At 41.8% G+C, this 27,803-nt stretch overlaps 4 protein-coding genes across 5 annotated transcripts in view; 2 read left to right on the top strand and 2 right to left on the bottom strand.

Moving 5' to 3' along the window:
* Positions 1-6,307: 6,307 nt before the first annotated feature.
* LOC131883067 (uncharacterized) lies at positions 6,308-10,353 on the top strand. Of its 2 annotated transcripts, none has more exons than XM_059230397.1 (4): positions 6,308-6,593; positions 7,781-8,123; positions 8,438-8,874; positions 9,795-10,353. In XM_059230397.1, exons 2-4 carry the CDS (start codon positions 7,791-7,793, stop codon positions 9,868-9,870), a joined length of 846 nt encoding a protein of 281 aa, XP_059086380.1. In that variant the 5' UTR covers positions 6,308-6,593; positions 7,781-7,790; the 3' UTR covers positions 9,871-10,353. The 2 variants fall into 2 exon arrangements, with proteins under 2 accessions (XP_059086380.1, XP_059086381.1); XM_059230398.1 differs by lacking the exon at positions 6,308-6,593 and adding an exon at positions 6,600-6,745.
* Positions 10,354-10,536: 183 nt separating this feature from the next.
* Positions 10,537-14,102, bottom strand: LOC131883068 (toll-like receptor 2). The gene is given in 2 exon segments (XM_059230399.1): positions 10,537-12,804; positions 12,865-14,102. Coding segments are annotated over 2 exon segments (2,847 nt in total). The 5' UTR covers positions 13,730-14,102; the 3' UTR covers positions 10,537-10,822.
* Positions 14,103-15,177: 1,075 nt separating this feature from the next.
* On the bottom strand, positions 15,178-18,604 carry LOC131883066 (toll-like receptor 4). Its single transcript, XM_059230395.1, has one exon. The coding sequence runs from the start codon at positions 18,332-18,334 to the stop codon at positions 15,536-15,538; it is 2,799 nt and encodes a 932-aa protein (XP_059086378.1). The 5' UTR covers positions 18,335-18,604; the 3' UTR covers positions 15,178-15,535.
* A 4,719-nt stretch (positions 18,605-23,323) lies between these two features.
* The window catches only part of LOC131883348 (uncharacterized), a 5,706-nt gene continuing 1,226 nt past the window's right edge, over positions 23,324-27,803 (top strand). The window contains exons 1-8 of the mRNA XM_059230801.1: positions 23,324-23,653; positions 23,806-24,000; positions 24,337-24,481; positions 24,552-24,684; positions 24,750-25,007; positions 26,212-26,234; positions 26,320-26,513; positions 26,595-26,725. Coding sequence (XP_059086784.1) covers positions 23,533-23,653; positions 23,806-24,000; positions 24,337-24,481; positions 24,552-24,684; positions 24,750-25,007; positions 26,212-26,234; positions 26,320-26,513; positions 26,595-26,725 — 1,200 coding nt within the window. The 5' untranslated portion in view covers positions 23,324-23,532. The remainder of the gene's footprint in view (positions 23,654-23,805; positions 24,001-24,336; positions 24,482-24,551; positions 24,685-24,749; positions 25,008-26,211; positions 26,235-26,319; positions 26,514-26,594; positions 26,726-27,803) is intronic.

Raw genomic sequence — 27,803 nt, 5'->3', positions numbered from 1 at the left:
TCCCTCCGACCATAACACCCAAATAAAAAAATGGGGCCATTTCTGATTTACACAGATGTATCAGTTGGTTGTTTATAGTAAGATTGGGGGATGATTCTTCAATCAATGCATGTAGCACCTGGATTAAACAAACAATCCCGTGATCTTACTCTTTGACAGGAAAGGGCGTTTTCAAAGCAGACGCCATCAATTTCAGAAGAAACCATCACCTACCTTTTAAAGGGCCAGTTTTTTAACGATTGTCTTGTTTAAAAAGCCAAATTGGGCACAATTTCGGTCCAAAATTGAAATCAGTGTTTTTTAGGCATTTTTATCGTTAAACCATGAAGCCCCTGCCCTTGGGAGGGAAAGGTTTTTTGAAACCTCGCTAGATGACGTTTTAGCATTATATTATCTTCTAATTGTGTGCTACGGTAGTTAAATATTTTTGCAAGTTGTTTATTGAAATGTCAAGATGTCTAAATATGTTTTTTTGGTCAAGCAAACAAAAAGAATAACATTTAAAAAAGCAAAACACACATTTAAAAGTAGCTCAGATAAGTGTATTAAGCCACTTAAAGTACCTTAAAAACGTATTCCTGTCTAAAGCATAGTCAATCAGTATTAAAAGTACTCTAAGCTATGAATTGACTTGAAATTTCATGATTATTTATTTTACGTATGCTTTGTTATTACATTTTGATAGTTGCGTTTTACACCTTAAAAGATCGAAAAATGATCAGCTATGTTTGAAGTTATTTCTAAGACTTGACTGCCAAGAGTTGTATTTCAATGACATGACGAGAATTTTTTTTTTCGCTTTGTAAGTTTTAACTGACAATTTTTACTACTTATAGCCTTTTTCAAGGATGTAAACTTGGCTATCATTCTTACTGAAGCACCAAACACTGATGTATGCTTTCATGTTAACAAAATATTTTGACGATTCGTGAGACAACATAATTTTCAAATTGGTCGCTTTTTGCAATAATTAATTTGTCAATTTGTTGATTGCTACTTAAAAGCAATGTGAAAAGCCTGAATCATGCGTATATAATTTATTTTTCTCAAGTTTGTTTGCATTGCTTTCCATTTTTGCCATACTTCAACGTTATCGTTTAGTCATTTTGCATTACATCTTTAAGCCGTCTTAATGATGAAAAAGTGATTGTTTCATGCTATTTGTAGTGATTGGTAACATGAAATAAATGTGATTAATAGCCCAACTTAGTCTCTTGCTGAACCCATAACAGCAGGTTGGATGCTTTTGCCCGTAGGAATGTAAATAACAATGAATGGCACATTTCGAAAAATAACATGACAACCTTTCACATGGGCTATTTTTGCACCCTTTCTAACCCCGAAAAGTGAGTCTTAGTGGACAGCAAAGGACAACACGTTTTTCATCGCTTGCTCTTTGCAGCAGCTTCGAGTCTTACTCGTTTCAAGTCATGGTCGGCTTACTTCCACCTACTACCTAATCTCTCGTTCTTTCCGAAGATTTCCCTTAATCTGAAGCTCTGATTTCTGTAGGGAACTTGACCGTGTGCAACAAAGAAAAATTAAGGCCTGCCTACGTCAATTGTTAGCAAATAAGCGGACGAACTGTTTTCCGTAATTAAGCTTTTCTTTGTCCAGTCCAGATTCTTGCCTCAAAAAGACTCGACGGGTTATTATTTTGGTGGAAGAAATGCTCATCATGAAGTGTTGATTGTTTGTAAAATAGGGTTTACTCTGTTTGGTACAACTTACGTTTCATTGAAGCTTCGACAGTGCAAGAGAAACGGGAGATTAAAGGCAGCTTTAGAGATCGAAGAGGGAACGAGTAACGAGCTTTTTAAAGGTTTTTTGGCTCCTTCCTTATAACTACACCATTGAGAAATGGAATACGGGTTACGCTTTCTTTTTCGGAAAAAGAAATGAATTATTGCGATACCCTTACTAGTGCCCTGTTATAAGTCCTTACGTAATGTCGAAGTGACCTGCCAGGGATAAGCATTTCTAAGCACACCAACTTAAGATAAAGAAGTGGAAAGATTCGGTCGAAATGAAATCTTCATTCACTGAAGTTACTGGAAGGGATAAGAAAAAAAAAAACAACAATAATCACATGCTCAAAGATACCACTGCATGGATGCAAAAGATGAGGCTAACTTGAAAATGTCAACTTTTTACATTAAAACTGTGACGAGTTGGAGTGATCGATTAGAGATTACATTTCCGAATACAGAATGGCATAAGATCGATTTTCTCCTCTCTTCTTTTTTGGGCTGCTTCATTGCTGAATTTGCCTCTCTCTAATGTTAGTAGGGAGAATTTAGGTTTTGAGCCAATAACACCTTTAAATTAGACTTGGACGAGTTTTTGATCAAAATCAAAATCCCTGACCAGCTCTATACACGTACAAGGGCTAACCAATCCTGCCAGCTTTACTTTGTTGCCGAATAAGATTTTTATTTATGAACAAAAAAATAGTTAAAAGATGGGTTTTCACCTTGAACATTTTGGGGTTACATTTATAATGCCGGCAAGGATGTCCTAAAACAGCGAAGTGAATATTGAACAAGATGGTTTTTGTTGAAAAAAAATGCGTTTATAGAGATCGAAGGGAGAGAAGTAAGCGAAATAGCGAGTTAAGATCGCAGACATGGTTAGGACATTAAATTCTTGAAAGCAAAAAATAATAATAATAACAAATACTGAAACCCCAGCGGTCTGCGGTCCACCTATAAATTAACATCTTAAAACATTTGTCTCAATCTTTTTGGTATTTGGTTTATAACGCGATCATAAATCTCAATCAAGATTAACAAAATTTCAAATCCCATCAGAGTTAGAACGGGTACGGACTCGAGTTCGAGTGTAATCGAGTTCTTTACTCGAATTTGAAAAATAAATGGCCAGATTCGAGTATTTTAGAAATCTTGTACTCCCCATTCCAAATTTAAATTTGTTTTTGAAATTGCAAGTCTCTGTCATGTTACAGCGTAATATAACTGAATGTATAATGGTGGATGTGTAACTATATACGAGGATATATAAAGGAATAGAATGGGATAGAATTCGGCGTTTGGAAGATAACACATTAGCATTGGAAGAGTTTCTGATTAGCACTTACAAAAGAGCACATCAATCATTAAAACGTTACTTTCAAAAGGCCTTCAACATTCGTTCAACTTTCAATCTATTTTGTGGCAATTCTACCGGGCAACCACAATCCAACCCTACTTCTTGCATTACAAAAGGCATATGCAATCATAAAAAATGGACCAGCTGAAGGTCTTCAACATTATTGCCATTAGTAATGATTACAACAAGCTGATTGGTCAAATCTTTCTGTATTTTGGGCTGTTACATCTCTATATTTTTTGATCATCGATTTAACCCCATATCGTAACATTCCTAGATGAATTTAAGATCAAATCGTTTCTAGTTGTTTTTCAACAAGTTCAAAGTTTATATCAAAGACACCTTTTGGATGTGAGGCCACAAGTGAATGACAATTGAATTTCAGAAGGTGTACAAATAGTGATTGACAATGCCACGCTCTGTTGTCCTAAACGTATTTGCCGCTTTTTGTTGCAGCATTTATTAGCCCCCATAGGGTGACGGGAAGGAGCTCAATCCAATGGGAGGAGACGTGGCGTAGTGGTTAGAATGAGTGAGGTCCCCGGTTCGATTCTCCTCTCCGACCTTTCTCGAAGCAAATTTAAGACTCTAAATCACACCCACAGCCGGAGATCCACTCTAATAACAGACATGACATTGACTATCGGGAATAAATTGGACGATGTGATGCGATGCAATGTGACCGGGCCAAGTTCACCCCTCCGACCCTAACAGCCCAAGTACATTTCATCTGCAGGATCTCTCTTCATATGTGAGTGGAATAAGGAAATGGCTTCTTGAGCCCAAGAGCTGATTTGTGGTTATCGAAGCAGATTGATGGGGCAGGTTTGATTTGTTGCGCGAGTGCACAGCATCAGCATACGGTCACTCAATGTAGATCTATCTCGGGACCTCTTAGTCAGCGCTCAAAGGATGCATTTGCTCAAGTCAACAAACGTCCAATAACCTGGCCTGAATTGTGTCCATCCATGACCTAATACTTGTTCCAAATAGATACTGACTCATTTCAATGCAATGCATTGGCCTCGATATCGTCTTTTGACTACGCAAAGATGCACCCCAAAAGAGCGGGCTTGCCTGTTGCCTCGATCGAGCAAGACATGACTTTGGGATAAAAAGTGACACTTTCATGTATAGACTGTTTGTATTGTTTGTATTGTGAATGGAGACATTCAGAGAGCGGCCATGATTCCATTGTCATTTATCAAAGCTAATGGCCTCCTTGAGAAAGAGACAGAATTATTCGGACAGGCTTCAAGATGTCCGCAGAAGTATGAACAAGTATGACCATTGAAGTGGAAATACGAAACACAGATGCAATTTATTGAGAGCGATTCGGGAGCCAGCCTACCTGGCAGCGAAAGGAAAGAGGCGTGACCTCGTTAATCAACTATGAAACAAAACAGAAGGTGCAAATTTGAACCCACTCAGTGTGTGGTGTTTAGATTTTCAGTGAACTGTAAATGGCTGCTCTTGCACATCTTAAATTCAGAGGAGGAGGAGGGGTCAGTTAAACAAATGTTAGGTGCGTTTTCAGAATTTTTTCGTTTCAAATCATCGAAAGGGCCGGCCCTTTTTTTCTTCACAATCACCGCCATTACCATTAATAGGTACAGAGGGTAAAGAAAAAAAATCGTGTACATAAGAATGCGAGGGATGTGGTCCGCAAATTCTTTGAAAGGCAATTAATTCTGCTGTCTTGTCCACTATGACTTTAGAATTGTCGGCGTTCTTATTAGCACACGTGATGTTTTATTTGCTCCAAATAAGCCACAACTTCGTCCTGTACAGACATTTTTGAACTAAACCACATCAAGTGTTCAAATTCTAAAGAAGTTATTTTTTATGTTGAAAGGGTATATTTGGCAAAATGCATTTGAGCCCAAATTTATTGTAAATTGCCTTTGGGTCTTCAAATCTTTCAATGTCCTCTGTTTGGCAGGTTTGTAAGCCAGTACCTATTTTTCGTTAGTCAGGCAAGACACATGACGCCTTACTGGATTCAAGTATTTTTTAAATTAAAACATAAAAAGGCTCATTTCAAACTCGGTCATGACCCGAAAAAGAAGGTACTCGAATACATGCCAATTCGTCTGAGATAAAAAAGTATTGCTTTGTTGATTCAAACCTCCAGACCTCCCATTGTGAGCTACTCCATACCTTCTAAGATGGTGGAGACCAACAATTGAAAATCAATATTTGGTTTCAAAGAGAACCAGTGGAGGGAAGAAATGTTTCAGACGCTATTCCTCGTAAAAAATGCTCCGACCTCGTCTGAGTATGTGCCCCAAGTTGAGTGTATTTAAGAGTGTTTGAATGGAATGAGAGAGTGTCTCAAAGTGTGACCCTGAGGAAAGCCCGAGAAACAAGCAAGCAACGCTTGTGCCAACTATTGTAGTTTTCTGGAGATCTGACATAAACACAGCGTGTCCCACCCCAAGTGAAGCCCACTCGAGGCCCAAACTGTGACCCAAGTGACCCCGCCTCATTTCCAGTCTTTGGCAATTGTTTTAACTAGCGAGTGAGTGAATGAGTGAGTGCATGCAGTGTAGTATATTTTCAGGTGGACCATGAAGGAAGAAGAGCTTAGGAGCGGGTTGGTCTGGCCAGGAGGGCTTGAGCAACAGCGATAGCTTTCGTGTTTGGGGAATGCTATACTCGGAACACATGTACAATGTACTGTAAAAGCGTGCATGCCAATGATAGCTTCTTGGGCAAAGAATGAGAATGGCGACTGTCAGGACAATGGCCGTCCTTCTCCCTCTCCCTCGAGAGAGAAAGTATCCTGATGATGCATAGTCCCTCATCGAATACGTAATAACGGGGGAGCAACGTGTGTCATCTGCTTAAATGAGAGTTATTCGGCACATGATGGTCGGGTAGCACAACTGTTTCGAGAAATCGTTTTGTTGCACATGTTGGACTGTGGTTGTCATGACATGAGCACCACGGCCTCAGACAAAGCTCATGTTACCCACATGAGGTCAATCCCAACAGGGTCACAATTTCTGATCTCACGAGGGCGAGTCCTCGCAGGAAATGGGCTTGGTCAAGGGTTCAAGTTGGCGCCCCTGCAGGACCTACGCTCTATTCCAACAAGGGTCAGGACAACAACGATGATGATAATGATCGTTAGCCGTATATCCTCCTTCGGGTGGTGCATCTTGAAGTTGCCCGCTTGGAGGAGAGGGGTTCCGAGGCTAAAGGCTCAAGGTGGGAGGCTGGCCTTCCTTTCCTTGAGTCGATCTTGTTTTCCCATTTTGAGTCTCGGGGAACCCAGGACACATTAGAGGTGGCAGCTGAGGGGTGTGAGCATCGTCCAAGAGAGGGTCTGACGGAGAACAAGAAAGAGATTGTTGGAGATTGAGTTCTGCCATCTGTGACGAATTGAGGATTGAGGGAGTGGTTCTCGTTGTCGCAATTAGATTCTACCATTTGACGACGGGTGATTGGGCTTGATCGCATTGTTTCATCAAACATCTTCCGTAAGGAGATTATCGATTGGGCCACATTTCACCACACCTTCCTTGCTCTCAATCTATTGGGTGTGCTTGCTTAAACGGAATTTCCGCATTGCTTCGCTTAAATCTAAAAAAAACCCGCTTGTTTTAGCTACTTAACGAACAAACCCAGAAAGGTAAGCCTTGACAATCCATGTTCGAAAAATGTTGACCAAAACCATAAGACTCCTTAGACATTTGTTTGATTAGAAAAGGGATGGTTTCTTGTGACTGGTTCGTTTCGATCCAACTGAACTTTATTCACTAACACCAGGTTGAACTAAAAGAATGTTACCCATGAAAACCCCTCCAAGGGCACGCAGTGGGTGATAAAGACGTGAACATGTGGGTGTGTGGGGTAATAGAGGAGGGTATTATCTTTTTATACACATTTTTGAATAATGTAACCCTAGTCATGCTCCGAAATGTTCCTCTATGAGTTTGATGCCAAAGAAAGTAATTATGAATGCATAATATGCATGACTTATGACAAGGATATTTTTAGCTTGGAGTTTTTATGTAACAATTGCCCATCATCGACTGGCTCAGCCAGTATCAGTGATTGACATATCTAAATGAAAGTTCCAAACAACTCTTTTGGAATGTTTAGGAATGTTCCAATTCTCGCATGTTCGACGTCAGATCTTTCCGTTCGTTACGATCGTTATTTAGTGTTGTCCTTTCAAACAATTGACTGCCATCTCTCGTTACTAGACTGATTCCGAACTTTTTATCGTTAAATTAGTTATGCATTGTTAACACCATACGTTAACAACGGCACAAGATAAGCTGTTATCAATGAGGCACCAGCCATCTCGGTCATGTGGTCAATGGCCATTAACAAAAAGATAGTCATTATGATTTTTTTAATCTGGCCTTTCCCGATTGTTCGTTTCCGAAAAATGACCTAGCCTTCAATCCAGCTACAGGAAGCGCTAATGTTCCCTCCGAAAATGGTCATGACGTGATGCTAAGGGAATTTCGGTCTCACGGTCTCACGCTCTCATGACTTGCCTTTCTAACCCGCACTTTGAGATTTCCTTTTTCCTCGGAGGTATTTCTTCCACCCCGGGAGAGGTTAATGGGCGAACTAATAGAGTGTGTGTACTTAATCCCCCAAGGTCGAGGATCAGTGAGCACAGGTTCAGATGCATTCTATGTCCTCTTTGCAGTTCGTTCATCATGGTTCACTATAGCAGCGCAATTTCTTACTACCAATCCACTCTTCCCTTGGCTCATCGAACCTTCCGATCCTCTTCGGTGGAAAGGAGCTCTCATTTTGGCAGCTCCATGGATTCGGCCAATAGCCGTTTCATGCGAGCCTCCACGATTGGACCCTCCACCATCAATAGCGGATCCGCGGATCTCTATGGCGTGATGCCGTTCAACCGGTCCCTTCACGCCATTGAGGATAGGATCCGCACCCGAGCTGCCTCTCTCGAACCCGTCAACACTTACCGACGAGCCTACCAAAGCTCCACCCCTTATGGTGCCACGACCACCTTCGACTACAAGGTACGAACCTGAGCAAGAGATGAAAAGTTTTTGTGCAACAAACTTGTACGTACGATCAACCGGAGACAAATGAGAGGTTTCGTGATAAAGCCTTTCTTTTAAGCCATTAATAAATTCTTTTGTAATCTATGGGCTCATACTTAGACCTCTTGCAATGAATGGCGAATTTATTGAGGTTCAGTAAATCTTTGTTGCGTATTTGATGATCTTGATAGTAGTTTTTAGCCAAAAGTTAAGTTTCTTTGGCTTGAGCACCTGGTTATTTGGTCAGCGCAAACCGCAATGTGACCTCATCATTATTTTATCCTTTGTAGGTCTTTGACTATGCCAACCGTCTGGACCAAGAGGAGACTACCCGGAAGTACATCAACAGCCTCACCAGCAACTACCATAGCCGTAGTTATGACACCAGTGGCTACTCCGGTTACTCCTCCATGGGCTCCTCCGGCTACAGGGCCTCGTCCCCCGACACCTATGCTAACTACCGACGAACCCCCAGCCGCGAGTTGGACCAGTTCAAGCTGAACAGCCGGGACTTGTACGCCTACAGGCACTACCGCAAGTCCAACCAGACCTTGAGCGACCGCAACACCCGGGCTTCGTCCCCTCTGCAAAGCCGCGAGTTGGACCGTTACTACAAGACTGAGCGTCGCTCCAGCTACTTGGGAGACATCAGCAGTGGTGGTCACCGTGATTTCCGTTACTACAACTTCCGTAGCGTGCCATATTACGGCGGATCCGACTACTACACGTACGTGAACCGCATGGTCCGCGTACTTAACGGGGACGCCTATTCCGTTCCTAGATGGTAGAATATTGACGCTAGTTGAGCAAAATCTCACCAGGTGGCCGTCTTCTTGAGTCTTAGACAGTTTGGATGATGAGGCAGTTTCATTTTCGTGACCACTTTAACCTGGTTTTCAATTGATCTGATACAGTAATACGCTCGTGGCGCGGCTTTGATGCCACGACAACCAACACATACTGTAGCATTCTTATTGGCTTGGGCATAACCATCGCAGAATAAGATTCTCCCACGGAACGTTGGCCGAGCATGTTAACCCCAAAATATCTTGTGATCATGGTTTGGGTGGCCTTAATTTCCAACTACTACCATCTCCTCTTCTACTTCTTCTCCTACTATTGCGATTTTGTTAGTATGCTGCAATGACGGTTGGTTTTCTCGTGTCTGGTTGATCAAAGTTCTTTTGTTATAGAAATACCTATGGATTGTTCCTCTGCTTGGCTATCAACTCATTCATCCCTATTTGAAAGAATGCGACTAGAGCTCATAACCCCTCCCAAGTCACAGATCCGATTTACATAAACACAAACAAACAAACAAACTTGTTAAAGCATTTGACGAAACATGCAACCATTTGGAAGTTGTATTTAAGAATCATTCTGGTAGAGTGCATTCAACATTCATCCTTTTGCACTTTCACTGTAAACCAGAAGATTAGCTGGTTTGGAATCAACGAACTCCAACACCAAATTCTTCAATATTATATTGGATATTTCCGAGTGAAACAGAGGATAGCCAGGACAGGATCAAACAGATTTTACAAGATTTCGGTTCCGATATTAAAAGGTTTTCATTTTGGTTGATCGCATTTATTCTCCTCTCAAATGTGGACAGTATTTTAAAACACATTTTTTAATAATTCACAGGCTCACCCATCGTCAATTGGGCACCCGCAACACCAAATTGATGTCCAGCAAGGTCACCGAAGAGGCCACTGCTTAAAACAAGAAAGGCCAAAGCCAAACTCATTTTTTGACTGATTTTCACCATCGGGTCAAATATCTGTCAACGATTGTTATATCCCGAATTCTTCTCCAAACTGGAACCCCAAATGACCTTTTAATTTTTAATGCATAAAAAAACCCTTCTTCCAAAAATATTGATCCCCAACCCGTTTTCAAGTGTTCGATTGACGCTTGAGAGCAATGTTAAACGGTGCCATAATTTTAATGATATTCCACAACGAAACACGATATTTGGTTTTGTGAGAGAGCGAACCAAAACCCAATGCAGCTGATGACTTCTATGCAAAAGAACTTGAAATGATGATGTTTACTTTTAACCCCCTTGTTTGTGTTCCTCATAACGAGCACTTGTAAATAGATCAATACTGTTATTGTTGTAAAGAAAAAACCCGCCTTGAAAATGCATGATCATACATGTGATAACGAATGAAAGTCTAATAAAAAGTGAAAATTCCAATAAGGGCCCTTATTTGCAGCGTCACACGGACCAAAGAAAACGGGAAGAGGCACGTAAGATTGCTACATAAACTGCTCTTGCCTTGCCTTAAAAGCACTTTCTTTTCCGGACATTATGTGACCCGAGGCACTAATTGAAAATAAGATTTTGACAGAAATGGTCAAAAACCACATAAACGCATTATAATTCAATAACAAGGAATTGGCCCAATCGGCCCTTTATTTGGTAGAGGCTGAATGACAAAGCGCCCTCTGGAGTGCAGAACGTAAAACATATTTCGTGCAGCGTCAGGGGACTATACTGAAATTTATTTCCGTATGAACAGATGAATGGATTCTCATGCTTTTATAGAATCCCTTGTGACGAATTAACACGATCGTAAAATGCCGATCCTATCCTACCAATAAGTCTTAGTATGTCATTCTAATATGAAAAATACGCCGTACTCCACTTGTGCGATTTGAATACTTAATTAAAAGAAAGACAACAGATCTGTATCGTTGATCGAGATGCTCTCCTCGTGAGGATTTAAGCAATCTAAAGAAAACCTCAGTCTTTTAAAGAATGTGTTCAAAGTCCTCTTCGAAGGGGACGAGCCCTCCTCTGGATCGTTCCACTCCAGATAAGTTCTCAATTTGATGATAGTCTTGAGAGTCTTATTCAGGTGAGGTCCCGGAATACGATTCCTAACAATGACCACAATCATCTTGGAGGTGCGCTCATCCTCTTGGAACATTCTCAAGGCCATCTGAGCCTCAAAACGGCACCACTCACTCTTGGCATAGTCTTTGGAGAGCACGATGATGCAGGTCCGACTGGATTCGAGGCTCGACACGATGTTCTCGATGATACTCTTACCCACGACGAAATCCCTCTCGTGAATGCAAACCCGAACATTCGGCACCTCATTCTCCAAGGCCGGTAGAACGAAGTTGTGAACCAAGTCCTTGTCCTCATTGTTGTAAGAGATGAATGTGTGATACTGGAACGAATCCGAGTCGCCCTTCTGCCTCTGACGCTGAACGTTCCTCTTGGCCCATTGGTATTCAAAATACCACCGGTTCTTATAGGCCGTATTGGCCAGAACCATCAAGACAGTCATAGCGGCAATGGAAGCTAGCAGAGAAGATATCAGTGCAGTGTAATTTTCGTTCTCCCCAGCTTGAATGCCATCATCCAGATCGAAGCCTTGCTCAGCGTAATCTCGGAACGACACTTTGGTCCCGTTAGGACGACGACAGAAGTAGCCGTATCCTAGGCTGAATCCGTGGATCAGGAGCGTGGAATTGGGTCGTTCGCTCATCTGAAGGAACCGCGGTATATTCTCGTTGCACTCGAAGAAGCTGTTGCGGAAATCGATTTCCTTCAGTGGAGCAATGTCATCCAGCATGCCTTTGGTCAGATTGATGATGTCGTGATTCTCGGTTACTTGGAGTATTTACATGTGCGGGTTGGATTGAAACGCGGGTGACTTCCAAGAAATAATTCGGTTTTGGCTAATGTTCAAGACTCTGAGTTGAGGCATCGATTCCAAAGCCAGATATTCCATGGGATCGGCTAGGTTGATCAAGGATCCGGTAAGATTTAGAACATGCACGGTGTCCAATGGGTAATCATCGATGCATTGACGGGCGGCCTTTTCGGCCACGGCTGCATGGTAATTGCCAGATGAAATGGGTATGAAGGTCAGGTCGAGGACTGTTAACTTCTTGGGTCCTGTTAATAGGGTGACTGGGACCTCGTTCAAGCCCAAGGCAGAGTATAACGACAACTTTTCCAGCCTTTTCAACGACGAGAAAGCACCGTTGGCAATCCCTTCAAAGGTCGAAAAATCCAAGACCAATTTGGATAACTTCTCCAAACCATGGAAACTCTCGGGTGTGATCAGTTCCATTTCAGAGTGTGTGATGCTTAACGTTTCTAAATTTGACTGGAATCCTTTGCTCTGAAATGACGGTCCCTCGAAGTAGAACTTATCCCCGTCTCGGAACATTTCTTCGAAACCTTCAAAATATAAAGCTCGAAGACTTGGAATCACCGCTGCTGTTGGAATGGTAAAAAGAGGATTCTGTTTCAATGATAATGTCCTCAATTTGGGCAGGTTCTCAAAGACCGATTGCTGAATGACTTGAATTCGGCAAGCGTCCAAAACGAGAGTCTTCAACTGGGGCAAATGGGGAAATGTATCCTCAGCTCCGTGTTCCAAGTTGTTCATGCCAAGTTCAATAAACACGTTCCCCGTCAAAATGAGATGAAGCAGAGTGCCATTGACAACCCTCAAATGATTCCAAGGTACAGATGTCAAAAGGTTGGCTCCAAAGTTGACCGTATTTAGATGCTTCAATGGGCTCAGAGTGAAATGGGGAAACGTTGAATTGACCCCAGACGCTTGGAACAACTTATAGTTGTTATACAGGTTGATCTCACGAAGTTGTATTAATGGCTTGAAGGCCTCTGTAAAAAAGATTAAGAGGTAAATTTATGCTTCAGCTTCAACGTCATGTTATGTCAGACCTGAATGAATTGTTTCGAGGGATCCACTTTGAAGGTCCAAGGAACGCAAAGGGCTGTCGAACAAGGGTGTGAAAAAGTTCCTTTCGATCCGTCTCAGTGGGTTGCTTCGTAAACTTAAATACAACACTGAGGGCAGGATCTTACTGTAGTCACTCATTTCTATTCCAACCCCCGCCAGATCGAGCAGATTATGGTCCAAGACAAGCGCTTCCAAATCATCTAACCCGCGGAACGGGATGAAGAAGTTGGCCCATTGGTATTCAACCACCTTGAGGTCATTGCCCTTAATCATGAGAAATCTGAGTCCTCCCACTCCGTCAAAAGCTCCCTCGGTGATCTGATCCAGAGGGTTATCCTGAATGATAATTGCTTCAATGCTCTTCCCTTGGAACACGCCATAGTCAAGAACATGTAATTGGGTTTGGGACACCTGGAACATGGACAGATTAGCCGGAATTTCCTCAGTTGGAATGGCCTCAATCTTGGCGTTGTTGCAAATCATATCCCCACATTCAGAAGAGTAGGAGCAAGTACTGGGCTTTTCCGTTAACGTCGAATTATCAGATGATGAAGAAGGCGTAGTAGTAGTAGTAGTGGAAAAGTCTGGTTTGTCCCAATGCGGTCTGGACGTGGTCGTAAAAGGTGGATGGTATGTTGGGACCTCCCAATCTGGTGGAATTGCCATCGTCTTGTCCACCGCCGATGTTTGAGTGAGGTGAATACAAGAGTCTCTGTCTCGAATGATCTTTTGGAACCCATGTGCCATGGAACCATGACTTTGAGCATTGATCCAATGCGCTGGAACACTTATAAGAAGCAAAGTCACAATCACAAACACATCCCAAGGGTTCATAGCCTGCTCCATAACACACTGTGTTGGGTGACAATAATGTGAGAGGCAGTATGTGTGGGCTTTATAATGTCGATCCCTCTATTTGGAGCACTTATGAGGAGTGTTAGAGGTTATCTCCGTCCAAGCTTTCATGAGGCCAGTCTTCAGTCGTCTGTTGTGAGCCAGCCACAGTATCACCTCAAAATATTGAGGTTTGATTGGGCTGAGGCAAGTCTGGTGGTGCAAATAGTTAATCCTTGGATTAGAGGATCATGAGGCCTCAATAGTTGATAGAAAACTTTATTCCCACAACAGAAATGTTTATGAGTACGCGTGGAAGAAGTAGACCTTCTCTGTTAATGCCTATTCCTTGTAAATGGAGTTGACGTCTCAACAAATTTATGGCCAATTATATGTCCGGTTCTCCGGACTAAAACGGTTTACTTCACTCGCTTATCTTCTTTACCTTGCTCCGATTTTAATATGCTCTATGGAGTGCTGTTATGAATTTGAATAAATGAACAAGAAGGACAGAAGAACTATGAAAAAGGCCAATACTTCCATCGGTGTTGATGTACTTAAAAGTATTTTATAGTAACAGAATAAGCAGAAACAGAAATAAAATTTCTCTTGTATGCATCCCTGAAATCCCATGGCATTATTGTTGTAGGAGCAATTCACGTTTTAAAACAGCTTGCATTCATGCAAAAAGAGCAAAATCAGATTCGAGATTTGAAAATTAGATCCATGTTCAGCAAGTATGCTTACTTTCGGCATCGATTATAAGGACAGTGTGAATGATGAAAGCCATATTCCTGACACCTTTTTTCCAGTTTCTTCATGCTGTTATTAGGGCCCATGCAAATAAATACATAGGATGTCGACCAAACAGTTGTTGAAATAATCTTGAAAATGTTGGACCAAAATTTAGGTGTTCATGCATATCTTGCTTAGCAAAATGATGAGCTTGACGTATTTAGAAAAAGACTTGATTCGACCCATCAAGTTGCCTCTGATTCCTAAGTGGGTATTTTAAATTTCTGTCACGATGATCAAACCCGTACGAATTACGTTCAATCAATGTCGATGTCCTTTTCTTTACGGCTGTGATCCTTAAGATATCAGCTCCACAACGATGGAATCATCTCATACTTACTTGGAGATGATTTCAATGTGATTTTTGTCTCATGCATTATCATAGGATGAAAATTGATTTAAAAACTAAGAGTGGAACGTGCAATACAAAGAAAATGCAAGTTGAACAGAGCTACTTTGGAGTGTTTGATTGTGCATCAGTGCACCTGTCAACAATCATCGACACCCTCGTTGGAAACTTTTTACCATTTATGTACTTTTAGTTTTTGGCCAAAAAAAACATCTTATCAATGATCCCCGTGGGTAATATTTTCAGGTCTTTTCCTCAATCTAAAGGCCTACATTACTTTAGGAAAGTTGCCCTTCTGAAATCAGATCAATTAATCTTTGAAAAGGTCAGGCCCACTTTATTTACTCACAACCTTCTTAACTGAGCTTCAATTTGTACGCTGTTGAAGTTTACTTGGGTCTCGTCGGAATACATTTATCTCCATGATAACATAGACACAAGGCATCATATCTCTCGGAGTATGCAGCAACAAGTCTTTGTTTTTTTGGTGACTCACAACATACCGTAGTATCCGTTTTTTTTACATAATATTTTGATAAATTCGATTACGGCAATAAAAGTAAACCAATGCCATTTCCAACAGAGTGACCACATAGAAAATTAAAATGACAAGATTGTCATGAACTCGAGATTCGCTTTCCAAAATTCTGGTTTCCAATGAATTTCCAATGATCTCAGCTAGGCCACAAGTAGGACATCGAACGATTCGATACTGAAGGGCTTGCCGAATACTCTGAATCCGACGCGTTGACGGCCTTGTAGACGCTCAATCTGAGCTTTTGATAGAAATCCTGGACTTTGGAGTCACTAACATCTTTACCACTGGGCCATCGGGCGTAGGTCCAAGTGCTCAAAATGAACTTGAGACTTCGGTTAAGATCCTCCGATTTGGGGCGTTCCTTAACCACCACGATCAGGTTGCCCTTTTGATGAAGCATCCTTGTTTGAGCCAATCTGGCCTCGAATTCACACCATTTACTTTGGACGAACCCATTGGAAAGGACGATCATGAAGGCCCTACTTTTGTCGATACACTCAGCTATGTTCTCGATGACAGTGTGACCAACTTGGAAATGTTTATCGTGGATGCAGACCTTCAAGGGCGGAGATCCCCCTTCTAGATTGGGCACCAAGTCCTCCAAGACCCATTTCTGCTCTTCCTTGCAATAGGAGACAAACACGTCAAACTCATATTCGAGCTCGGGATCACGGCTCTCTTTCAACTTCTTGCGTGTTTTCAGGTAGAAGTACATCAATTGGTACCGTTTGTGATAAACAACCCCCGTAGATATCAGCATAGCAACCACGAAGCAAGCCATGCTGCCGAGGACGGTTTCCATGGTCATATTCTGATCTTGTTGTTCCGCCCATTGGACGTAACTCTTGAAAGTCTTAGTTTCAAACTCGCGATCAGTCAAGGTGCAAGTGTAACCATATCCACCCTTGTACTTGTTGACCCGGAGTTCAGGGAGGCTTTGGACCATATTGTGGAAATCAATGACACGCTTGTCACACGTGATGGGATTGCCGGAAAAGTCCAGCCATTCCAATTGCTTGAAAGAATTGATCATTCCTTCAGTGATGAATACGAAACTGTTCCGAGCCAAGTTGAGCGATCTTAGCTTCTTGTTGCTAACAAAGAGCTCCCCTGTCCAACTGGTCAGAGCATTCTCGGACAAATCCAGCACCTCCAGATTCCAGAAATCCTCCAAAAGGGACGTATCCAGCGGCCATTCGTATTGGTATTCACCTTTACAATCTCCATTCAAAGCACAGGCAAGATGGAGCTCCTTGACGTGTTTGAGATCAGCAATTGTGCTTAGCCCGTTCTTTAGACTGTTCGAGAAATTTGGACGAATGGTATTGAAAGCGTGGGAAGAATAGGACAGATCCAGGATCTCCAAGTTATCCAACCCGCTGAACGTCTCTGGTGTCAACTTGACCAAGTCCCTATTCCAAGACAGATCTAGGGTCTTTAAGTTTGGAGTGGCCCTAAATATTCCAGGTTCAATGGAAATCAAATTTGAATTATCCAAGTCCAAATGTTCGAGTCCGTGGAGACCCACCAAAGACTCATTGTTCATCTGTTCCATTTGCAAGCCACTCATCCTTAACGTTTTTAGCTTTCCCATTTTGTGGTTGAACATGTGAGGATTGAGCGTGAAGTACACGTTTCCATGCTCAACGGTGGGCTTACATTTGTGTCCAGACATCATACACTGGTAAGAAATGTCCAGTTCTGTCAAGTTCGGATGCAAGAACCCCATTTGAATAGTCATGAGTTCATTGTATCGTAGGTCAAGTTTCTCAAGGTTCGGTAAATGCTCGAAAGTCCGTTGATCCACGTCGGTGGTCGTGGTCGCGATTAAAACGACTTCGCGCATCTTCTCCATAACTGGAAAGGCATCACCAGAAAAGGCAGACGCCACTGCACCCAAATCGGGGAGAAAGTTCTCGGAGAGATTAAGCCTTGACAAGCCTTTCCTCACCGAGTATGTAATCAAGCTTGGAAGAATGTACAACCCAACGTTGCCCAACCCCAGGTTGTTGAAGCTTTCCATATTCATATTGGCAAAGGCCAACGGCAAGGTGAACTGTGGTAACACCAGGAGCTTGTTGTTATAGAAGTCCACGTGTTGGAGTTGGTTCAAGTGGGCAAACGCCTTCCCACCAAGGGACCTCAAATCACAGGAATGCAGGTTCAAATGAGTTAGATTCGAATCTCTGAGATTCCAGAAGAAGTAGTCCTCAATCCGAATCAACGGGTTCTTCTTCAAGCTCAAATAGTACAAGTTGGGTAGGAATGTTCTGTTATTCTTGATGTCGATATCCACATTCTCGATGATAAGATTGTTGTTCTCGAGAATGATCTGAGTCAACTCCGGATTGTGATGGAATAAGCTGAGGAACGAGTGGTCTGGACTATCCGTAACATTGGACCAATCACTGTCCTTGATACGAATCACTTGGGTATCGCTCAAACCCACAAATGCTTCAACGTCGATGCTCTCAATATGATGGTTCACAAGATCAAGATAAAGGACATTTTTGCCAGCCAACATGCGTGGTCCAAAATGCGTAATGTTGGTCCCATTAACCTGCAGGTAAGCAATGGTGTCTGGAAACTCTTCGGTCCGGATTTCAGTCCAGTAAGGAGCATCGCAAGTGACCATGGAACTGTTCAGGTTCATCACTCGACAATCCGTTGTATTCAAAGGAAACTCGTCTTCGATGAAGTCGTCGGGGATGTAAATGGGAATATCGGGGAAAGTGTCTTCCGCGTACGGATCATTGTCATATTGGGACCGATGTTCCTCAAGGACCATTTTGGTGCTATCGGGCATTTGATCAGACAGATCGAGGTTCACCGAGGTGGATTTGAAACGTTTTTGCCTGTTGATTTGGGACAGATCCACGGCCAGGATCAACTGAACCAGGATCAGGATAAGTAGAGTCACTACTGAACGATGCATCACGATTCATTATAACATGACCACTCAGAATGGGACAGATGTTAGTTACACGATCTTGATGGCATTGGCAAATGAACGGATGGATGTGCGTGCTATCTTGATGATTGTAGTTTTGTTGACGTCAAAGTAGAGAATAATTGTGTACTTAAAGTCGGGAATCAAGGAGATAAGTGATGATTCTCACGGGCTCAATCTGAGACAGTTAGGGACATACTTAGAACTTCTTTGGGGGTCATAGGTAAGTAAGTAACAAATTGTGGCGCGATGAACAGTACAACATTTAAGGACGTAATTCCCTCAGACAACAATACTTCAAGGGACAAAGATTAGCGTTACATCTATTTCAGCCACACCTTCATTATGTCACTTAGAAAAAGGAAGTTAAAGCTATAGAGGGACAAAGATGCCGATTGTGAAACAAAAATTTCGTCCTTCTTTGGAGCTCATTGAGCGTGCAATCTTATATACTCGTCATCACCCAAAAAACTACCACTATTTGAGCGCAAAATAAATCCTATGGCATTCTGCTCCTCACTGTGTTGATGATGCATCCACATGTGTGTCAATAAAAATACGCAGAGTGAACTAAGGTACGGAATCTGTTAGGAGTCATTCACACTTGGTCGAATCTCACTTCATAGAAGGCACGCATCAACGAAACCCACTGACTGGATTCATTTGGAAATATTGTCAGTGTGCCAATGGCCAATATACTACTAATGTTAAAATTCTTTTTAGAACAAGTACATGTATACTTAAGAACGAATCCATTGCAAATGTGGTGTGCTTGTTCATCGGAATATACATTTTCTTACCATCCAAGCACAAATACGTGATGACTTCAAGTGACTTCACTGAAATTAGTGGAAGTTTGATAGCCAGCCCCATGGAAATAAGTTTCTTAATAAAGGAGTGACAAAACTCTCTTTGATTGGGTTTTAGAGGGAACAAGAAATTCCAGGCTCCTATCTGTTTAGTTTTCAAATTCGTTTTAAATCGGCCCAAATGAATGAACAAATGAGTTAGTTCAGTCAAGCCGATAGAACTGCTAATGGCTGGGGGCCATCAAAAAGTGTTTGGCAATTTTTGACGTTTTTGTCTAAATATATTAATTTTACCTAAATACAGACCAATGAGAGCTGGGTGCTTTCAATCATCAAGAACACATTAAATCAATTGATATGTACTCTACAGGCAGTTGACTTCACATAAGGGTTACGTTTGACATTCTTCTGTGAGACTACTGGGGCTCGGTCTTGAATGATATCATCTCAAAAGTAACGTGATAACCCTAATTTCGCAACCCCCTTTGTAAAGCTCGCCTCAACTCAAAGCCTTGGATCACTTGCTCCCAATGGTGCGTCCCCTACAACTCATGTTCCAGCCTTGAGCAAGTCTTTTGGATGAGAGCATTCAATGAACATACCCTTCAAGTTTACTCCACAAGAACCATGGTCAATGGATTTTAGTTTTGTAGTAGGACAAACCTTCCATTTCTACCAAGACCGCACTCTCCCTATTTGTTAGTTCAGTTTGAGTAAGTTGAGTACAATACTAATTCTAAATTAAACCAATAGAAGTCACAATTTTGCACAGAAGAGTTCTTTACACATGAACGAGACAAAAGACAAAGTGAAATGGGAGAAAAGAAAAAGTTTTAAATAAACAGACTGACGATGAAGTGAGTAGTAATTCGTTTTTCATCATGATTTTCATGAACTAGGAGTGTGGCGTTATATTGAGATAAAAAGTTTGTCCTGCCGCGTATGTTTCATGTCAGCTTTTGGATCATGGTTTGCCTCTCTCATGGCGACGATTAAATTATATGCATTAGGTGGTGAGGAATGGTCGAGCGTCCAATCATGAATCCAGAGACAATGGCTGGATTTAGTAGTCCTCCTTCCAGTTCTCGAGCACTTTCTCAAGAATCTATTTTTCCCGGTTAATATCAGGTTAGTGTAAGCAATTGGTTACATGATAAAGTACTCAATAGTTCGATAAAAATATTGATGATTTGATGAACATTCATTTTCATGCCATCTGCTTTATCATTCAAATATTATTGGAAACATCAATCCCTTCTGTGAACCAATGATGTGGCATGCAGCGGATTATTGGAAGTCATTTCAATGATTGCTAAGCCTTGAATCATGAACGGTTGGAAGCCTTTGGACCTGTCGAAGGAATTGATTCAAACCAAAAGATATATCTTTTTTGTTTTGTTGCTATAAGATTCCTCCTGGCGTTGGTTACACAAAGAAAAAAAATGTTTTCTTCGTGGCGACTCCCACTACAAACTAGAAAACTAAAATCAACGTGATGTTCAATCAGCAGAAACCTCTCGTGACAACAACAAGGAAAGGCTACCTTAGTTTTAACTTGTTTATGGCGATTAATACAGTTATGTCTTGAGGCAAACTGCCAAATTTGGGTTCTGTAACATCCACCGGACCGGAGGCATTAAAACCACATGCCTCCCAGTCCATGCTTAATCGTCGACGTTTTGGCTCAATCCGAACCTTCCGATCAGTTGGACAAAATCGTGAAGTGCTCCCAGTACTTGGAGCAATTGGATGGGTGGAATAGTCGCCGTCAAGGCCCCGTGTGTCATGTATGCCAGAGAAATAATATCCCTCTCAAGTGTCTAAAGGTCACACTCGGGACAGCCACAGAGTTGATGTCCCTGGGTTATTCAGTGATATGCAAGGATTGTAAACCGGGATGTGCCAGGCTCTACACTACTCTGACATGGTTGGAGGAACGTATGAAAGGAGAGAGGAAAAGTGTGTGCCCGGAAAAAAATTCTATTGAACTGCTTGGATTCCGAGAAAGATCCGTCGTTCATAGCAGAATTTATCGACCGCAGACTCACAGAGGCCCTCGATGTTCATGCCCCAACAAAAGTGCTTAATATACCAAAACATTGCAGCGCTGCTCTCACGGACCACACGAAAGAAACTGAGAGGGCAGAACGAGGCGTGAGGATAAGTGAAAAATGCCATAGCATGTCAAAAATTGACATTGAAGATGAATATAAAAAACTGCTGAATTTGAGCGTTCGATTAGTTCGAGGCGACACCTGGCGCCAGTTTGTCTCTGATTGAAATGAGGGTGAGGTCTGGAAAGTGGTCAACAAGATCCGAGGAGCTGGAAAAAGCACGGAAATCTCCAGTCTGCAAGATATGTGTGGAAACCCGTCACATCCGACAAGGACAAGGCAGAAACCCTCAATGCATATGTTAAGTCCAAAGTCCAAGCGATCCAAGACTCCATAAACCCCACAGACTCCCTCTTGTTTCACCCTCCCAAACCAGTGCAAAATACATTCCAATTTCACCTTGTTAATGAGACAGACGTGGTTGAGGAAGTACAAGAATTAAAGAATAAATCGACAACTGGATTGGCTGAAGTAAGTTCGATGGTGTTAAAAACAGACACAAAAGCCCTGATCAAGCCAATGACCAGACAGATTAACGACTCTTTTCGGTGGGGGACATTCCCAAAGCCATGGAAAATTGCCATGGTGGTCCCTATCCATAAAAAAGTGACCCAACCGAGCAAGCCAACTACAAACCAAGAGCACTATTGCCAGTAATGGCCAAGATCATGGAGAAACTTGCCTGCAAACAAATCGAGGGACATGCATTCGTCTTAGTCCACGAATCCAACATGATTACCATAAAACCATAAGCCCGTGAAAAACCAAAACAATCTACCCACCCAATTCATTTACGTCCGGATCTAAACAGGGGTCTAGGAACACTAAAGTTGCAGAGATCCTGTATTCCAAGGAATCTCCTTAAACCAGCAATCAGCTTTCTCATTTTGTCCAAAATACGCTATTATTTGCCACTTTTCTTCAACACCGGAACCTCCTCCAATGCACCCTTCATGCAAGCTCAGCAAGACATTCTAGCGGGACTTAACAACGTTCTCCAGGAGTTACGGGGCATAAAACTCTGTGACCGGATCAGCATTGAGGAACTCCAGTAGAGCCTGAGCGACCTCTCCGTGAGCCAGATGAGCGACAAGGGGACCCTTGATGACGCGTGGAAAGCCCTGAACACCCCTGACCACTCGCTACATCTTCTCTTCACACCAATAACAACAGGAACTATAGAATGCTCTAGATATCGAATCCAGAGAGGCACCTTCTCTTGGACTTTTTTTAAGGTTTAAAACGAAAAGATTGCCGCCTTCATCCTCACACTTTTCATATAAATAACCCTTTTTCTTAATCTTACTTACTCCTCTCTTGACCAACATTCAATTTACATCCAATTAGTCACTTAAATGGCCCAAAAAGCCTGCCAAGGCTTAACACATATTAATGCAATACAATAGAATCGCTTCAGGAGTTACTCATTGAACAAATACATCCAAATCTGATTATTAACCTTAAAGATGTTTTGTGACGAAAAAAGAAAATCTGAGATGCAATTTCGTTATAACTTCAATGAAGTCCATTGTACACCGTTCAATAACAAGAATCTCGTCTGACGTCTGCGATCAGACTCAAATGGCAGTGAAGTAATGAATATTGCATGAGTGGGGTAATCGCTTTGATAAATAATTTTCACACTCAAATAGTTCGACATTACTGCGCGTGAATCGTGCTTCAGCCAAATTCAAGTTCCAATGAATCACCGTTCTGCAAGAATAATTTGCGTTCAAGCATGCCGAAATACTTTGGTAACAGTTCGTGGTACGTTTTAAGAGTGAATCCGGATCAGGACGACTAAACTTCTATAGGTATATCTGCCGTCTGGAAGGAGATCAAGGATTTTAAACCAAAAGTTACTCCAGTAATCTACAAATGTGGCTGTTTTCCCAAATCAGGCCAGAGAGCGAACAATTGAATGAGTGAGCGAGAGAGAGAGAGAGAGAGAGAGCGGCACTCCATGACGGGTTTGTAGTATAACTCCGTTGTTAAACTGGTAGGACGAGTCCCTCTGATCGACTTTAGTTCGTCCTTTAGTCGGCAAACTTGAACAAAAACCGTGTCGACCAAGTGCAGAGGCGTACGTACGTACGTACGTACGTACAGTCTCTTGTCTTTGGTGAAATTGAGCTTAATCACTTAATAGAGTCCCGACAAAAAATGCTTTGAAGGGTCGGAAGGAGCATTTTCTGACCGGATTCAATATGAAAAATTATGTGCCGGGGCAACTGTGGTAGCCCTCTTTGAATGCTAAATCATGGTGGCATTATCATCTATGTGGACTAGTCTGATCCCCGTTGGATTTGTGTTCCAGTTTCTGATCTGCTCCGCTCATTTGAAAGATGCCCAAGACATTCGAACAAAGAGGAGCACCACAGGTTGGTTGGTTTCTCGAAACTTCATTCTGAATGTAAATTAGGGAAGAAATCAGTCCTATGAATAGTAAAGGGTAGCAGCCAAATGATGAATTATGGTGTGATTTTCCTAGTTTACAACATCTTGCTCCCTAACGCTTGGTTTTGACTTTCAGAATGTGCCAGGGATGCCCTGTCGAATTCGTCGAAAGAGTTTTTTGTGTTCCTCACCATAAATGCTGTGGAAAGTAATAGCCTCTTTGGCGGTCACGACTCTCGGAAGATTGAGCTCAATTGGACTCCCAAATCAGGTGGCGAATCCACAGATTGGATTGGCCTTTTTCGCTCTGATCCAGAAATCAGGCTCCGAGGTTCGATCATACGCCATTTCAAACTGCTACCGTAGATCAAATCAGAGTGAGAGAGCGACCTCTGGTTTTGAGTTCGTGCCAATCCAGACGGAAAATTAGGAGCCAACAGGAGGGATCTTTCAAACTTTTCATATCAACCTACATATCCCCAAGCAAGCGCAAATGCAACATCTGCCGGGAGTTCACTACGTTGTGAACTCGCGACCTCCCAAAAGACAAGAGGTTGCGTGGTCTTCGCTTGCTTCTTGATCCGCTTTAAGCAGTCGGTTCACAAGTTTGAGGGCTATCGCCCTCGACCCAAAGAGTAAAATTTGATAATCGAACCTTTCCTTTCAGAGCCTCTGGTTCGAGTGCCTGTCACGAGGCATAATGGGTACTATAAAACGGGTTACAGGTTTCCACAACACCCAATGTTGGGGCTCAATTCGCCAATGGGCACCTGTCTTTTCGGCTATTGGATTGGATACATCAGGGGGAATGAGTAAGCAGGATTTGGTTTTGGTTACTACACAATCAATGACATAGTCAAGAATATGATTTTTTTTCTTCAGAACTCTGAAATCCAATTGCCTTCGCATGAGACCAAGTTGGATGTGGGATGAAAGGGAGGTGATCAACGATATTCCAATCCACGCCCTTATGATTCCGGGATCACATAATTCTGGTTCCTACAAAATTCTTGGAGTAATTTGATCTTTTCGAAATTTACCCATTGCCTAATCTAATTCCGTTTGGTATTGTTCTCGTAGGAAGGGAGCACCTTTAACATCCTTGATCGCTACAGTATTAACCAAGCTGAGGATGTTTGGAACCAATTGCTTTACGGTATCCGATACTTGGATATCCGGGTTGGCTATTACCCTCACACGCCGGAAAAGTTTTGGATTGTCCACAACTTTGTCCAAGTCAATCCGCTTTATGTGGTTCTCCAGGACGTGAGAAAATTCCTCCAATCCACTAAAGAGATCCTGATCGTGGACTTTCACCGCTTCCCATCTGGCTTTCAGGTTGGTTAACTTCAGATAATCAAAAAATATGATTGCTCAAAAGGGATCAATTCAGTTTTTGGCTTAACTGATTGTTTAATGAAAAGCATATTTCACGATCATATGTGCCCATTAGAAGCCAAAAGCTCACTCATGCTGACTGACTTGGGAAGTAAAACTCGCCAATTCAAAACAAGATTAACAAATCTGAGGCGTGGGCAGGTATCCCTTTTTTGAGAGCAGATTATTTGCAAACATTTCAACCTAATCAAGGTTTAAAATTTTGTAATGATGCTCTTATAGGGTATTCGTTAACGTTGCGGCTGATTATGAAACATATCTGTTTTTTATTTATAAAATGACCAATAAATGGTTATTACACTACATTTAAGTTTGTTTACGTCAAAAAACCAACATATGGATAGAAAATTATGCATGAAAACATGATGAATTTTGCAACATTTGCGAACAAACCCGTTTTATGAGATAAAATGGATAATGCATATTTTGGTCGTCCCTATATATCACACATATATCACGGTATCTACAGATGACATACGAGCTAACACAGTTGCTCTAATTAGCATCTTTCGACAATACTAGTTTTAAGCCTCTTTCGATAAATAATGTGTTTTGAAAAAGAGGTGCAAAATGTCAATTGTCTAAACTGAGGCGAGTTTTTTAAACGATCTTATCTCTGAGTTAAGGCTTGGATGTTACCCAGAATGAACATCCGCTCACCACTTTAGCGAGTCTAGTTTCATGCCGGTTAACATCCAAACCCTTAACCACGAGGTACGAGCTTTAAAAACTGGTCTCAGTCAGTTTCTGACATGTGGAACTAGATGATAAACTCACACCCTTTAGCATCGGTTTTTTGACAACACACATCTAAGTTTAACTCTGTGCAGCATCTTGTTCAATTGAAAAAATCTCGAAAATACAGAATGAGCTTTTTGTATGGTTGTGGCGTACCAATTCGATTTGCCATTGAAGCGCAATATGCATGTTACACTTTAATCAAATGAAATTGAATTGACCAACAACGGTTTATGTTTGTATAACTATTGTTTCATTAACGAATTGATTAAGGTCTTTTAATGAGCAGGTTGTTCTAAAAAATGAATATTAAGTTGCAAGTCATTTAACATCTACACATCTATTGAGCGAGACATTGGCAAGCCAATTTGGGATAATGAGTGATTGACCACTCTCCCTCCCTTAGTACGATCATATTAACACCAAATAGTGACAATAGTTTATTATAGCTCTTCTGGAATCCCTTTAGGACGGAGTAGCACACGGCAAGTTGTTGAGATATTTGGATGGCGAGTTGGGCGATTTTATGGCTGGAGATTGGTTGGGTCGCGACGTCACTCCGAGGAATCTATGGAAACTCAAACAAGACCCTGATCCTGACTTACTCACATGATCCAAGTTCGGCCTACAACGACAAGATCTGGTCCGAAGTCAGACATGCATGGGGAGACAAAAAGCGACCCGAAGCTCTTTACCGGTTCCTAAATAGTAAGCACCAGATTCTGGTCGAACTGATTATATGGAATACTATATGGAAATGGTGGAAACTATAAGGAATGGCTCTTTTAGGATCAATGACCCGGCACCAAACGGCCAAATACCCATGGGCTGCTATGACGCATCTCACCCCGTCGGCTTTGGATGTGATTATGAATCCAAATGGTGGCATAGCTCAGCTGAGCGATGGCATAGCCAGACAGGTAAAGGGGTCAAATATAATGTCATGTCAATGTCATTAGGACAATAACATTATTCGACATTGAATCCGATGGAGTCTCAAAAATATATGGCGTGTTATGATTTTTGAAGACTTCGCTTTTACACTGAGAAAAAGTTAGATCAGACCTACTTGTGATTTGTTTGCTCACATCTAATGTTTTTGCGTTCATTGAGTGTACATGCCAAAACTCGTTTCTCTCAGATGTGCAAGGCAAGAAATAGCGATTTTATTTTTTCACTTAAAACAAAAAAGGCATTACATTCTTGCAGAGCGATATTTAACTGATATAGAGACGTGTAAAGATTTGGGATTTCATACTAGTGCGCCATCTGGTTCTACCATGAAGGAAGTGTCACCACACTTCTTACTGATGAAAAAAAGTTGCAGCAAATATTTTTTCGTTCTTTTGGCTATTTTTTGTCAATTACCATGTATTGTCATCTTTAGCAAATGAATGCTGGACTTAAATGGTTCATTGAATTGTCGAAACAATTTGCTACAATGATGAACAATTTTATCAACGAAAATTTGGAAGCACTGGATGTGCCAAAATCATGGTAGTTCTTGCTGCGATTGTGGCGCAGCCTGACTAGCTCACACATATGAATCCGATCCGGTACTTTTACACGTCTCTATACGGGTCTGCAATTCACTTCGACAAAATGTTTCCTAGCTAACCTTTGAGACGAAATTTCTTAATTTACACTTAAGTTTCATGGTTACACAATAGCTCAATCATATTTCTTTTCTGCTTTCTCATAAAAGCATTGTATTGGATTCCAGCTTTTGTGCCTCTCATTTATGAAATCCCTTATCACGCGTACTACCCTGGTATGGTATGGAGGGCGATTCAAAGTAATCATTGCATGCATGGAAAATAAGGCGAAACTCCGCCTTAATTTGAAGCGGGCATTGTATTTGTCATTTATGGTTGGTATGGGCATCAAGGGGGGCGTCTAAATGCGAGCACCACTGCGGTTTACCAACAGAGCATGCGTGGTTGCAGAGAGGAGGGGTGACTTCGCAATACGCGCAAGAGCGCGACGGGACGGCAGGGG

This window comes from Tigriopus californicus, chromosome 7 (genome assembly GCF_007210705.1).
Source record: "Tigriopus californicus strain San Diego chromosome 7, Tcal_SD_v2.1, whole genome shotgun sequence".
In the NCBI taxonomy this organism is placed as follows: Eukaryota; Metazoa; Arthropoda; class Copepoda; order Harpacticoida; family Harpacticidae; genus Tigriopus; species Tigriopus californicus.
This window is presented reverse-complemented; position numbering and strand designations above follow the sequence as displayed.